Genomic DNA, 15,301 nt, shown 5'->3' on the forward strand with positions numbered 1-15,301 from the left:
TTTAACAATCTTCAAAGACAACACCTCACACCTCGACAGGAGACTGAAAATCACCGTACAGAGCAAATCCAATAGGCATAATTGGAATTCTCTGTCCCTAAGCCACCCCTGTAAAAGCTCAGGGCTGCAGCTGACGCTGAACAAAGCAAAAAGCACAACAAAGGTGTCTTCTGGCAGATCTGAACACAGAGCACAGGTGCATCTGCTCTTCTAGAAAATCTGTACATGATTTCAGAACAACTCCTCAATATAAAGTTTAAATCTTTCATGTGGCCACTAAACTCAGAGGTCAGAAAAGCTGGCAGCAATTTAACTCCAGGACAAGAAGTCAGAGTTTGAAATACCAGCTCACATACCATCAGTAAAGCACATATTCTGAATTCTTACTTGGAGTAGAAGCCTCAAGAAACAAAAAGGCAACTAAAAATATATCTGTTTTATTTACCAGTTTTCTAAAAAGCAAAGTCATAAAAATTAGTCACAAGTGGCAAAACCAAAATATATTGCACAGTGTACAGAAAACATTGTTGACATGTTGACAAAGTGTCATCACAAATAAATCATCTTACAACAGTTTGGAAAAATTACAGCTTCAGAATCTTATCTATAAATGGAGGCATGTAGATTTAAAGTTACAGGAAAATATTTTAATACCACCCTGTAAATGCAAACACTTTAAGGATGCAAGATTAAGTCCATAAGTAAGCACATCCACAAAATGCTCTAAATATACTTTTCTCTTCCTTCCACTAAGTTATGGTTACAAGATGGTCATTGAAAAAAAAATAATAAAAGAAATGAGGACAAATAAAAAAAGATGTGGGGGAGGGGGAGAAAAAGCATGCTAAAGCAAAGTTCAAAGTGGTTGAGAAGTCTTTGAAAATTACCTGTGTAATTATGATGCACTCCTTTTATATAAAGCTTTTATTTTTCCCAAACCCTGGTCCATGTTTGTGTCTCCATGTAAAAATGAAATATATTTCATATGTTGCTATAGCTGCACTGTTCCATTTATGATTAAAACATTTAATACATCGGACGTGAACACCAACACTGGAAAATTTTCATTCACTTTGTATTTACAAATATTTATGTTTGACCTTGCTCAGCTGTTAAAGACAGGCATCAGATCTTGCTGGGTAGTGCTTCACACTACATTTAAGATATTTGTTTTTTAAAATTGTGATCCTGCTTGTTTCACAAGTTGACACACTTTGCTACCTGCAGAACCTGTCTCCAGTGCAAATTTTCCAATTAATAACTAATTACTTGAAACAAATTATTTCTTCTGCTAAGCGAATACCAGTCACTTTTGTGGTTTTGGTGTCAGATCTAACTTCACATCCTCTCTGTATACAAAGTGAAATATTTGTATAGAATGAAAATAACCTTAAATTTCTGTGAATAGAAACATCCTAATAAAAAAGGGAATGCTTCCCATGAAAAGTATTTTAAGACAAACATATCAAAGTTAATTGAATTAACTTTCGTCATTTTTCACCCCAAGACTTACAGCTGACATCTAGCAATACAGCAACTAAATGTCCTTTAACTAACCAACATATTAAAAGTTGTTCTCTCGTGTTCTCTTCCCACATCCAACAGACATAAACAGCACAAGAACATAAAGTACACATATTCAAGTCAATACAGTCTCAGAGGCATTAAAATGAAATCTTCGACAGCAAAGGATTCCAGCCACACTAAATTGGAGATTATGTAAATCAAAGAGAGTGAGTCAACACTATTCTCAAAATCACTTCTTTTTTATAAGAACTATCTTCAAATGACAAGACACATCTAATCCTCTCTTGCCACATACAAATTTGATGTTTGTTTAGCCACATTGGAAAATCTGATGGCCAACCTGACAAAACAAGTCAGAAATAAAGGCTCAAGTTACCCCAAGCTCTAAGAGCCACTGAAGCAGGGCCAGTCATCCTCTGTGGTCTGAAGTTTTAAAAATCTTTAAGCATAAGGATTTCTTGAGTATAAATTCTCAGAAATTATGCTTCAAGGTAATAAATAGTTCATAGTTTTGCAGTGTCCATTTAAATAAAAGCCTACAAAGTTGTCAGCACTCCTCTATACTTACACATCAACATGAACTTTAACCCCAGATCATCTTACAAAATTAGCTCAACATTCCTCTTAGACAAAAAAGGTTCCTACATTCAAAAGCAGAGGAGACAAACAAAGAGGATGGAATCAACTGGTATGAGAAGGGCAAGTGTGAATTGATTTCCTTGAAGGTTATTTCTTCTACTATGCTGGACCACTTCAAATATTAAGAACAATGCTAAAGAGCCACTAAGCAAAATTGCTCAACAATTTATAATGCTGAACCATCACCAAAAGGAGATTTGAAGAACCATATGTATGTCAGATTTTCAGCACTTCTTAACCCACTCTACAAAAAACAGTAGGCATCAATGAAAGTTTCTATAGTTTATAAAGAAACATTTGAGGCATGTAAGTGCAAAATGAGTCTTTTAAAGAAAAGCTATACCATCTTCAACAATGTCCTTATTGGGAAGAGATTGCCACCATTTAAAAAGAGATTCATTCACAAATGACTCTTCTAGAGCAAGAAAAACACATTTTCTTTTATGAACTGGATTCATCCTGCTGGATAAAAGATTAAAACCTTTATGGATCCTTCACTGTCGTTTTGAAGCAATTTTCAAAACAACAGGCTCAAAGGCTATGTTTGTTCTTCACTGACTTGATTCAAGGAAACCAAGTTGTTTTCTCCACTATCTTCAATCATTTCAGTAAGGTCCATTTCATGGATTTCTTCATCATATGATGTATAAAAATTGCTCTGTATATTGTCCTCACAAAAAATACATTCCTAAAAAGAAAAAAAAAAGAATAGGAGCACTCATAAGTAACATGAAATAAAAAGCTTTCCAAGCACCAGTCCTCCTGTATGCAAACCTTGAATCCAAGAGAACCTTTCCACCTGTGCTGCAGCTACCAGATATATTTCACTCCACAGCTTTTCCACACACCATGATTTTATAAAGTGCAGTAAATCAATGAAAGTACTTGAGAACTCTACTGAAAGTAGTTGTGCCACAGATCCCAAGCTGTGTGCTTGTAGGGTCAGTGCTGCAGTAACACTAACACCATGATTAGGATTCCACTGCAATTCCTTCACACTGACTTTTCAAACACTCATGTGCAAACAGAGCCTCTGTGTTTGACAGCTTTTGTGCAAAACCACAAATGAAAGCTTAGGGAAAACAAAATGCAATCAGGTATTTGTGTGTGAATAAGTAAAATACATAGACAACAAATAAAACTGCATGGATGCATTGTTTTGTTGGATTTTTAATCTTTTTTCCTTTCAGGCCATAAAATTACTTAGAGGAATCATGATCCTGAGTAAGAAGTCTGGTAAAGAAAAGGATCAGTACACTGCCATTCATTTTGTACTCTGAAAACAACGGGCATCCATTTCTGTACATAAAGCAGAGATTTTTATGTAGTTAAGTTTCTGCTGTGTTGCTAAAGCATTTCAAACAGAGACAAGGAAATTCGGAAAGAGGAAGGAAATTTCTTATAACTGTATTCATGAGTACTTTAATTTCCTCCATTGGAAAGAAGATTTATGCTAAATTGAATCAAGCTAGAAACCACTGCATGAAAGTTTGAATTTTTTTCCTATGCATAATTGACCAAGCTTTCATAGCAACAGGAAAGGAAGAGTCTAACATAGGCAGCTAATAATTTAAGCACCATTATACATACAAACGTAATTAACTCATTAAACTTACAGAATTAGCAACAGTTTTTGGCAGTCCACCTTGCTGGATCCATGGATGAACTTCAATAAGCTCTCTTTTTTGTTCTTCTGTGAATTTTGGCTGCAGTTTCTGCATTTGCTTTAATTTCTGCTTATCTTCTTTTAAAACTGTTTCCAAATCCCTAAAATAAAATGTATTTAGAAATTGAGCTTCAGCAGTTTCTGGGCTTCATGTCTATGTGAAGTTATACAGTCAAATACTAACATTTTTAAAGGCTATTTTTGTTCTAGAACATTACACTTAGAAATCTTATATTGGAAGAAAATGAAATGTGATTACTCCAGCTGCTCTCTGCATTTGCAGACATCTCTGCTGCCTCACTGTCTTTTCAAATCCCATCAGTGAGAACAGTTTTCTTAGAGCCATTCAAGCAGCACCACCAGTGAAACCAGCAAAACTGTAGTTCCCTCTGCTGCTGCTGCTGCAGTTCCAAGCTCCTCTTCAGTGGGAGGACAACTCAAAACAGACACTCAGAGCACAGGAGACAAAGCAGGAGTAGTAAGATGTGTTTAAGAAGGTCACCAAGAATGAACTAAACTTTAGAAACCACTCTATTTCAGCAGCCAAAATCCTCTCTCCCTTCAAATGCCCTACCTTCCATTCAGGAACTTACAAAAACACATCCCACAGCAACATTTACAAGCTGAATCCCTCTATAAAAGACAGCAATACAAAGCAAGTTCCAAGAAACCCAAAATAATTTCTATTCCTTACAGGGTACCTAAGAACAGTTTGCATTTACATTTCACTTCTTCGGCATCACACTATGACAATGAGCCTCACTCTTCTTACCAAAATATCCTGTTCTTTGGCAGGCTTTGCTGCTTTCATGGGACACTGGAATTCCCACCTATGGCTGTCAACACTTCAGACTACAAAAACTGAGAAGCATCAAAGTATTTTTAAAACTAGGAAAAAAAAGCTACAGTTCCTACAATGTATTCTTTACTTTCCCCATTATACCTGTGCTTCTGTATTTTGAAATCTTTCAAAGACTTGTCTTTACTGAAACCTCCTATTTTTCTCAAAACACCATTCTCAAAACACTGCTCCCAAGAAATACAAACAAGTAGGTTGAAAAAAACATCTTCAGACTTGTCACCCCTTCTTTCTTTGCTTCTGAAGTAGTGAATTTTTGGGGTTTTTTTAATGTTTATTTTATTAGAAACTGTATAATTTTTACCTTCTACTTCCTTTTCCTAATTTATGAAGAATGAACATATGGAGGTTAACAACTCAGTTAAAATCCACAAGTCCAAGAGCAGCATTCCACTGGATGTGGCCTCTCAAGGACAACAGATCTCCCAGGCCAGACCATGCCTAGATCTAAGCACATTCACCAGGGATTTCTGGGAAATAGTTACAAATCACTAACTATGGAACAGCTTCCAAAAAATACACCACAGTTCATTTCATCTCAGGAAACTGACCTAAAACTACAGCCAAGCCGAATTAAACAATTTTTCTTTCTTGAGGAATTCTTGGGTAGTATACAAAATATATAAAGGAAGCAACAATTTTTATTGACACTGAGATAAGCATTAAAACCAAATTATTTCTGCTGAGATAGAGATTGCTATACATCTTTCCTCGTGTACATTCTCCTTCCCCTAAGTACAGAATGTGTGAAGGGCTGCCACTGGAATTACCGTGAGGGGATCTGGTAAGTCATCATCACTGTGTCATCTGTGTTAGCCATCAGCAGCCAGATGGGATCCTGAAGCACATATTTGATGAAGTGCTCACTTTCTTCCATTTCTGTCTTCATTTTGGTTTTATGGTGATTCTCTGAGGAATCAATGCTCCCAAAGTATTTGCTGGTGTGACTCGTTTCACTGCTACCTGTAAACAGAAATTTAACATTTCATTATAAATTGTCCAGTACATGGATTATCTGAACATTTTTGTGTGTAGAAAAGCTTAAAGAGTACTGAATGTATAAATACAACCACTATTCTATTTCTTCTTTTTAAACAGAGAGAACTTCCACCCTTGAGTAACTGCATTGCTATTTTAAAAGCTCAAATTCTTAAGTAAAAGCTTCATTAAATTTCAACAGAATAATTAGCTGACTTTAATTTAAAAGTTTTAAATGAACATGAAGAAGTATGGTCTTTTTATTATTCCTTTATACCTGCAAAATATCTTAATCCTTGTTTTACACACACTTGGAAAAAGTTCTATTCTGTAAATCAAGCGCGATAGGAAAACATTTGTGTAATCCAATAAGGAAGAAATCAAGAATAAACTATGCAACAAGCAGTAAAGACAAAGCTTTTCACTTGCTGTTCATGGTGTTTGCAAAACCTCAAACCCTTCTGCAATGCCAGGAGGGCTCTGGCTGCCTGAGTTACCTGTTCTGCTCCCTGACATGCCACAGCCATTGGACCCAGAGCCCAGCGACTCAGCAGCTGCAGACACACCACTCCCTGAGGAGGCTGAGCCAGTGCCTGAACATGCATCCTGCAGTAAAATGTCAAGCAGGACACTGGACACGGAGAGTTCATCACTGTTTTGAGCATCCATTGGAGATTCAGCCTAGTGATAAGGAGAAAAAATAAAATTTAAAAACCCAACACCAAATTTCAAAGCTATTTATTACTGAATGTAATAATAACTTTGTTATTTAAATTAATAAATTCTCAGAAATTATGCTTCAAGGTAATAAACAGTTCATAGTTTTGCAGTGTCCATTTGAATAAAAACCTACAAAGTTGTCAGCACTCCTCTATACTTACACATCAACATGAACTTTAACCCTAGACCATCTTACAAAATTAGCTCAACATCCTTCTTAGACAAAAAAAGGTTCCTACATTCAAAAGCAGAGGAGACAAACAAAGAGGATGGGATCAACTGGTATGAGAAAGGCATATGAAACAGGCTTTATCTATGAATACATTTATCACTAAATGTAGTAGCTGTATACTAATCATGTAAATGATCAATAATAAATCCATTTAATTTCATATTCTAAAGTTACGTAATTATTCAAAGACAGTCACCAATAACACATGCCAAAGAATAATGAAGTGGATTGACAGGCAGGCAGGGGTTCCTTCAGTAAGACCAATAGAATTTCTCTTCAAAAAATTAATAATACAGTTTCATAAGTAAGAAACATGTTTCCTGCTCACTTTTGACAGCACCTACTGTCCTGGACAAGGCAGATTTTACCCAAGCCACTCACAACACACTAGCAATTGCTCCTACTACAATCTACCTCTAAGGATTTGCATCAACATCCCTCACTGTTCCATCTCCTTGAGATGAGAAGGAAGAGTAGCACTGAAGAAGTAAGAAAATGTTCCCAGGAGCTTCCCGGGCTACACTACATCACTTATTTGTATATTTTTAAGTGAAGGAGCATTAACTACACTAATTTTTAACCTAATCAAAACTTGAATGTAAATCAGTTTGAAGATTAAATATTAGAAACTAAGGCTGACAGAACTTAGCAAAACATGTAGTAATGGAAAGAATTGATTTTACCCTGAACATATTCCTGAATAATGGAAGGAGGCAGCCAAAAAAGATATAGGATGCAGCTCCATCTCATCAGCACTTATAATGATACTCTATGGTGACTTTAGAAAGCACAAATAATAGTTTACATATTTCTACCATGGAAACCTTTACAGACATATTACTCCATCTCAAGTTATTTGTCAGAATGATTTATCAAATTGAAATGAGCCAGGAAATAAAAAATCCCAGAAGTTACCACATAGTTCAGCGTAGTTTTAGTGCAACAAACAAAATGAAAATAAAGTTATGGTCAGCAAGAAATTATGAATTCTTCATTTACTGAGGTTGTTTGCTTGTAAACACAGATGTGATTTTAATTTAAATCAGCTTTTTTCAGACCACTTACAGATCGTTTTTCCCATGCACACAAATTCACTAGAACAAAAGCTTTTGCTAAAAATAAAGTGCTCACATCATTTTAAAGTTTATTTCAGTGGTTTTCAATGGGTTTATCCATATTCTTATTTTTTCAATGAAATGGAACAAAACTCTTTCAGGATATATTTCCAAGCTTCCTAGTGTAAATTTAGAAGAATGATGAGGTAGATTTAATTTTTAAAGGTTGAGACTATTCTTATGTTTGGATTTCACATTTTATTCAGTTTGTTGAAGTTTGAATTTACCAACTGCAGTTCTGAGTCCAGCTCCTGGCATTCTATAACTTCTGTCTATCATTAACAAACAGGTCCTGGAAGTGAAATGAGTGAAAATGATGCAGCAAAGCCAGGAGAAGGGAGACGTGATCCAGACTTACAGGTAAGGATTCCTTCCCGCTGCCGTTATCCGATGTCCTGATGTTGCCTATGGCTCCTTCCTCACCCAAAGCTCCATGTAAACCCGCAGGAGCTCCACTCTCTGCAGCTTTTGTGGTTTCTTCCAGCTGTAGAAGATTCAGAGGAGAGCTGCACCTCGACTGGAACAGAGGTGGTGAGGCCTGGTCCTGAGGACCCAGCGACTGTGGAGTGCAGGAACGGGAGGGATCATTGCGTGGCTCTGCCACAGGAGCCTTCTCAGTCTCTGCTGGGGGGTTGTACTGGAATGGCTGTGCTGGGAAAAACGCCTGCTGTGGGAAGGGGCTGGGGGTGGCAAAGGGGGGCTGTGGGGGGAACACTGTCTGTGAGGAGAAGGCAGGATGGGCAGGGAAGTTGGGCTGGCTGGGGTAAAGCGGCTGAGGTAAGTTATTGTTCATCTCTGGGTACACGTAGTTGGGGAGCACAAGAGCCACCACGGGGGTCATGAAGGGTGCAGAGAACTGGGATGGCTGCATGGGGCAAGTGTTTCCAGAGTCTGGCAAGTGATTAAAACCAGAGAGTGAAGTTTCAGGAGCCGGTGGCACCGTCCCTGCTGCTGGAAAAACAGGAAGAGAATACGCAGGCATGACAGTGGGGAAGGACACTGCTGAGTAGCTGGCTTGGGAAGTCTCTGATGGTGACCAGGCTGTGGCATTTAAACCCTGGAGAGGGAACCGGTGGGGGAATTTAGCTCCAGAAGTTGTGCTGTCTGAAGATTCCTGTGGTTTAATGCGCTTTGATTTCCTGTTCTTCCCACTTTTCTTCCAAGGCTGATCCATTCCAGAAGTGGCGTTTCTTTGTCCACGCCCGCCTGCAAAAGGAAAAGTTGTAAGAAAGATTATAAAAATATAGCTATACATGACCTGTATAACTATTTAAATTAAAAAATAAAGATAAAAATCTGAAAAAAAAATATGCCTAGCAGTGTCTGACTTCTGTTCCAAGTCAAGTCAAGATTGAAATGAGAACAAAGACAGATCATATCAAACACTTCTGAAAATGTCATCCAGAACTCCTAGGCCTAATAAACAAAACCATCTCACTATTACTGCTAGTCTCTGCCATTTCCATCCTGCTGGTCACATTATTACCTTAAAGGCAACCAGACAATTATCAGATTGTCTCACCAATTACACAACAGTGGAATGGGGAAAACTGGAAAAAAAAGCAGCTGAAAACAAGACCAAAAATCTGAACAAAAGACAGATGGCAAGACAGAAGGAAAAGAAAAGCAAAGGAATACAAACACAGACACAGTAAAGCAAACATCCTAAAGTAGGATTTTTTTGTCCCTTGAAAGCAGATGCATGACAGTAATAGTATAGAGAACAAACAAAAATCAAAATATTCATTACTAAAATGTCCATTATGACACTAAAAGCAATATTCCACTTTAAATCTTCTAGCAAGATTTGTCAGAAATTTTTTCTGTGGGTTTTGAAAATAGCATGCAACTGTCACTGTTTACACTGGCCCCACAAAACAATTAAAAATGGAACTGCTCTCCCAGAATTTACTTTCTATATAAATACAAGTTTTATTGTGAACACTAGTGCCATACCACGTTCAGCAGGCCGTCCTTTTGGTTTATCTTGTAAGTAGTAATTGCAGTGTGATTGAAAAATATTAAATCTCTTGATTTCTTTGAACTTATTCAAGAAGCTCTGCTCTTCTTTTTGCGTATGCACTGCGAGGACCTCCTTTGTAAGTCCCAGTTTTTTAAATGGTTCCTTCTCTTGATTTATGTGTGCAGAGCTGGATGGAGGTGCAAGAAGTTGGCCATCTATGATTTCTGCTCCACTTGGACCATCTTCTATCATTTCTACAGGAACAGAAGGCAAAATACTCAAGATGAAGTAAAGAAAGCCCTGTACATGCATTAAGGTATTACAATTCTATAATAACATTGCTGCGAGTTTAAGATTACACATTCCATCCCTATTTATTCCATTTCCTAAGACCATCTTGGCTGTAAGAAAATGTAAGTCATGAGCAGACATCAGCTGTTCACATGTCTGAAATTTGAACTTGCTAGCACTTGCCATCTTGAAGAAAAAATATCAGGAAAAGTCCTACCTAATTCAGGTTGTGTTTTTTTGTCTCCAACGTGAACAATGGTGCTACTGTAGCTGCATTGACTGGTGAGAGACACAACACTTTCAGGCTTGCCAGGTAAAGCCAAAGATGTCAAGTGAGCACCAACCACTGGGGGACCACTTGATTTACCAGATGCCTTCAACACAGCAGGATCTGTTAAAAGAAATAAAGCTCACTGAATATAAACAAGAGCAAAATCAAGTTACAAGCTGCTAGGGCTGCAAAACAGTAAAGGCCAAGCTGTGCTTGAGAAGACAAAAAAAGTGAGCTTTTTACATTATACATTCAAGGACTAGAACAACTGTGGAGCAACAAATGCAATCCTCTAAGCCCATATACAGCCAAACCAAACCTTTTCAATGAAGGATATTTTCCTCTTTTTCTGGTCTTCACTCTTCTTTCATGGCACAGTTTTGGAAGAAATTTTCTAGCCTCTTCCAGCCCAAGAATATGTTGCCCCCAGTCCCCACAGTGTTGTAAACTGATTTCTTCCACTAGCTGGTTTTAAGAGCTTTGTTTTGAGCATCCAGCTATTTAAAATTCTCTGCCCTGAAAGCTACACACAGTAATCCAGCAGAGGTCAGAGCAGTGCCTCACAAAACAGCATTAAAACATTCCTCCTCTCACAGGAATACTTCCATAATACATATTTAAGATCTAAAGTTTGCCTTTTTCCTGACTGGTGGCTTCATCTGTCTCAGACATCAGTGCAACAAAGAGCTGGTGACCCACATCATCTCCTGCCAACCAGAACCACAGAGACCCCAAATTACAGCATTTCAACCCCTTCTGCAGGGCTCTTTGTTCGTGTTCTATTGATACCTTCTAATTTGACTCTAAAAGCTGCATTAGAACTCCTTTTTGAAGCTCATCAAATAGCCAAGACCATTCCCACAACCAATTTTTGAGAAACTCCACTGGACACGGTCCCTTCAGCCTCATATAATGACAAGGTAGAATGAGCAAATCTCTCATTTACATGCAGTTCTTTACCAATCTCAGAGACCTTGTACTAACCAGTTATAGTCTTCATTTAGCTCCCCATCCAGACAAGGGACTATGTCAAATGCTACCTCTAAGGCCTAAAAAAATCACTGAATTGTTTCTGTCTGCAGCACTTTTTAGACAGTTTGCCTCAGTAATCCCCAGCTTTTTGTTTTTATGGATGAACATTGGATTCTAACATCTTACAAAACACAGAACAGTCCAGTGCTGCATTTTACCTTCTCTTGTTCCTTTTAAGCAGAAATGTAATTTGCATATTTTTGTTGCAATTAATTGGCTGCTAGGTTTTTCAGCTGATTGTCCTTACAAGTCCTAACTGTGGAATAAACTTCCTACGTTTGATAATGATTCAAGTCCTGAACCTCAAAATCCTACTGTATTTTGCACAGTACAAACTAGTTTATTTGATCTACAATCCAGATATGCAATCAACTAATCAGTATTTTAATGGTAAGGAAGATATTAATGATAAAAGTTAAATCACCAACATCAAACACTGAGAAAGCAGCTATGAGGTCATGCCTAACATACATTTGTCATTATTCTGCAAACAAGTGGCATCCAACTGCCTGCCAGCAAAACTCAGCCATGAAAAAGCTGTGATATATGAAGTTATATATATAGAAAGACTTATATATATATATATATATATGGAGTTATATATATATGGAGTTACCTCCCAATGGCTGGATAGAATCATCAGCTGCTTTTTGCTCATGAACTCCAGAACTCAGTGATGCACCACTTGTTGAAGGTTCACATTTTCTTTTTGCTGTACCAGGCACATTACAACTCTCCAAGTACCTAAAATACAATGATTTAGCAATATTAGACATGCTAGTCCTGTGTCCAGAGGTCAAGAGTATTTTAATCCCTGGTTGCTCACCTGATGACACTGTCCAAACAGCTGATCTGCTGATAGGAATACACAGGTTGTTCTTTCCAAGCCAGCTCTTCAGCAGGCACATTTTTTGGAGCAGCTGTCCCAGCAGTATCCTTTCCCCCTACACCTTTCACCTGACCAGCAGCAGTATTCTGTTTTTCTGTGAAAAGAGATACTGCTATTATGCAATTAAGATATTAAATCCTTACAAACTCCCCTAAAAGCAACAGTAATGAAGGTTTTTCATTTCTACATATTTAGCAGGTCACAAATTAACCACTCCAATGCACAAATAAAAGAATATTGTGTAAATATTTTCCTGTCCTCATGGGTCCTTGGAGTTATAAAGTTTAATTAGATTGCATATGGATCCAAAGGAATAGATACTATGGCTGCAAGAGAATATATATCATTAGGACTGAAACACACTCATGGTGAGGACAACTCTAGTACCTACTAAAATTATTTCAAGACAACAGCTTTAGGCCATGCCTTAACTGTGTTACAGCACTATTGATTCAACCCAGCCAAACACAATATTTTCCTGGGCACAGTAGAGAGACACAGGAAAATATAATTTCAGTTGATAAAATGCTGTCTTTATGCATTGATTGGAACTCAGCTAGGAAGAAATCCTGCTGCCATATTATCCAAGGCACCAGCACAAGAGACTAGCAACTGCTAATGTCTTACCTGCAAAAGACTCTTTCTTATAGTCCAGTTTTGCTTTACTGTCAGTGAAAATACGCTGTCCTTTATTCTTGACCTTACGAGCATATTGACAAACCTCCTGAAAGCAGTTGGGGAAGAACAGTGATTTCAAAATTTTGACATAAGACATTACGTATAGTGATTCCTCAGTAGAATAAATCTAACCTCAGTTAATTCCCATCTTGCAATTAGTTTGATCACAGAAGAAATACATATATATACAGTTTCATTGTGCAGATGCAAAAATTTGGAATTGGAAAGAGAAGAAATTGAAAGTATGTTTCTTGTAAACAATTACTCTGTATTTTGTTTAATCTGTTTGAATAACTTGGATAGGAAAATAGAAAATATACATTAGAAAGATGACTTCAGAAAAAAAACAAACCTATCACTTGGTAAAAAAACTAGAAGTCTAATCAAGCACTGACAGGATGTTATAGAACTGGACTGTAACAGCCTTCACTGTCTGTGGAAATAGTGAAGGAATGCCAGGTATCTATTCCCCTGTTAAGTAAGGAATCCTGAGACTTCATCTGCTTACTTCACCAGTGTTTAAGAACTGAAAGCTAGGAAAGTGACCACCTTGGCAAGAGCAGGAGTCTGCAAAATCTGATCACAGAAGCACAAATCAGATTTGGGAGAATTAGCCTACAAACAATACAACTTATCAAGGAAAATTTTTGGCTTTCAGAATTAAACAGAGTTCTAAGCACAAACTAGAAAATTGTTTTATTCTATTCAATTTATATCATTCTATATAAATGCTGTATTTTTGCAACATTAAAAGTGATTGGGGTTAGTTAAGCTATCCCTTGGTTATGCAGGTATTACTGCATTTAATCTTCTTACTTTCATTTGGGAAAACAGTAATTACAAACTTTCCCCTTCCTAAAGAAACTGCTTTCACATATCCAGCTGTTTTTCCAAGAAACACAGCATATACCATGTAACAGACATTAAATTAAGTAAACACACTGTACAGGTTTAAATTCTTTGTAGCACTGACTTTCATGTCTATCACTGCACTTCAGTACCCTGAGGCTTCATTCACACCAGAAATATTTATTCCCTCAGACAAAGGGTTTTTCTATATTAAACAAAAAAAAAAAAAAAAAAAAAAAAAAAAAAAAAGCATTTTCTTTATATTTTCTCCTATTTCTAATTAGAAAACGTTATTCTAAAAGTTAAAAATCCCCACTTTAACTAGTTTGTTTCGTGTCACAGACTTGAATGAGAAAAATTCAAAACCTACTGGTTTATCCTTTTGAGCATCCTCATTATTATTTCCTGTGCTGTCACTGGAGGATGCCACACTCATCAAGTGCTCATGTGAACCATTGCTACCCAGACTTCCATAGCCACTGGATCCACTGTTGTGTACAGGCTGTTAAAGCAATATTAAAAATAAATAAATAAATAAATGTAATGCATACACAGAATCCCTCCTTCAGGACACCAGTAATTCCAGGTCAGGAAAAGAGATTTTATTTTACACTGGTTTTTTTGTTGCTTGCTGGTTTTTGGTTTGTTTTTGTTTTGTTTTTGTCTGGAGGTCTCCATAACAACACAAAATACTTAAGATATCAACTGGAGCTTTAACATACTTCTAAAGTCTTGTCTGGTAATCATGAGTGGAAGGAATTCCCAGGATTGTGGCCAAAAATTCCAGCACAGTAGAAGAAGCTAAAGAGAACATCACACCAAGACAAAGAGCCTTTCCTCAGCAGGGAGGGAACAGGGTAAGAGTAAAGCCCTTGCTGTACCTGCAGTAAGAGCCGATAGATCTGCTCAGTGATCTCCTGAACACTGGGGTGAAGGATCCTGTCCTCTGTATAGTTGGGAGCAGCAAAGACATCTTCATTTAAGGGACCCCTGCACAAACCAAACATACACCAGCTCACTGCAAATTCAAGTGTTTCAACCACAGAGAGGCCATAGTTTCAATTTACCACCTATACATCCAACACAGAATCTAATATTTATTCCGTTCCCTCATCTTAAGGATCCCTATGTAAACCTGAGGGAAAGGAAAACAAAAATTATTAACTTACGTCCTAACTTTGTGTCTTCCAATAATAAAGGAAACTTTTCGACTCCAAGGGTTGATGAAACTGGACCAGCTGGTGTCCATGGTGATATAATCTCCATTCCTAGTGCAAAACCTGATTGGTGAGTAGTCAAAAGGCTGCCCTCCATACTGAAGAACTGCAATGAAGGATTCAAAGAGAAATTTCAGATTAACATTTGCACAATTCTACGTAACAATTCAGGATTTTACAATGAACTGTACATTCACGGAGGGAATGGACATTCAATGTCCTTTCTCTTCATGGAGGAAGATCCACTTGAGGGAGCAAATACTGGGTACATTGATACATTTAGAAATGCTGAGCTACCAGAATAAGCAGATCTTCATAATTTACTGGACTATGGTCAAGAAAATCACCTTTAGAATACAAGAAGCTAAAGAAAGC

The 15,301-nt window shown here is 37.3% G+C and overlaps 1 protein-coding gene across 1 annotated transcript in view; it reads right to left on the bottom strand.

Annotated features, from left to right (window-relative positions):
- Positions 1-421: 421 nt before the first annotated feature.
- Positions 422-15,301, bottom strand: part of LOC310913367 (period circadian protein homolog 2-like) — a 45,610-nt gene continuing 30,730 nt past the window's right edge. The window contains 13 exon segments of the mRNA XM_083868747.1: positions 422-2,854; positions 3,783-3,933; positions 5,462-5,654; positions 6,167-6,350; positions 8,095-8,942; positions 9,693-9,953; positions 10,208-10,381; positions 11,910-12,037; positions 12,120-12,276; positions 12,810-12,906; positions 14,080-14,211; positions 14,591-14,699; positions 14,879-15,032. Of these exon segments, the coding sequence (XP_083724873.1) occupies positions 2,705-2,854; positions 3,783-3,933; positions 5,462-5,654; positions 6,167-6,350; positions 8,095-8,942; positions 9,693-9,953; positions 10,208-10,381; positions 11,910-12,037; positions 12,120-12,276; positions 12,810-12,906; positions 14,080-14,211; positions 14,591-14,699; positions 14,879-15,032 (2,738 nt within the window). The 3' untranslated portion in view covers positions 422-2,704.

Source organism: Zosterops lateralis (assembly GCF_965231275.1).
Source record: "Zosterops lateralis genome assembly, chromosome: 10".
Lineage (NCBI taxonomy): Eukaryota > Metazoa > Chordata > Aves > Passeriformes > Zosteropidae > Zosterops > Zosterops lateralis.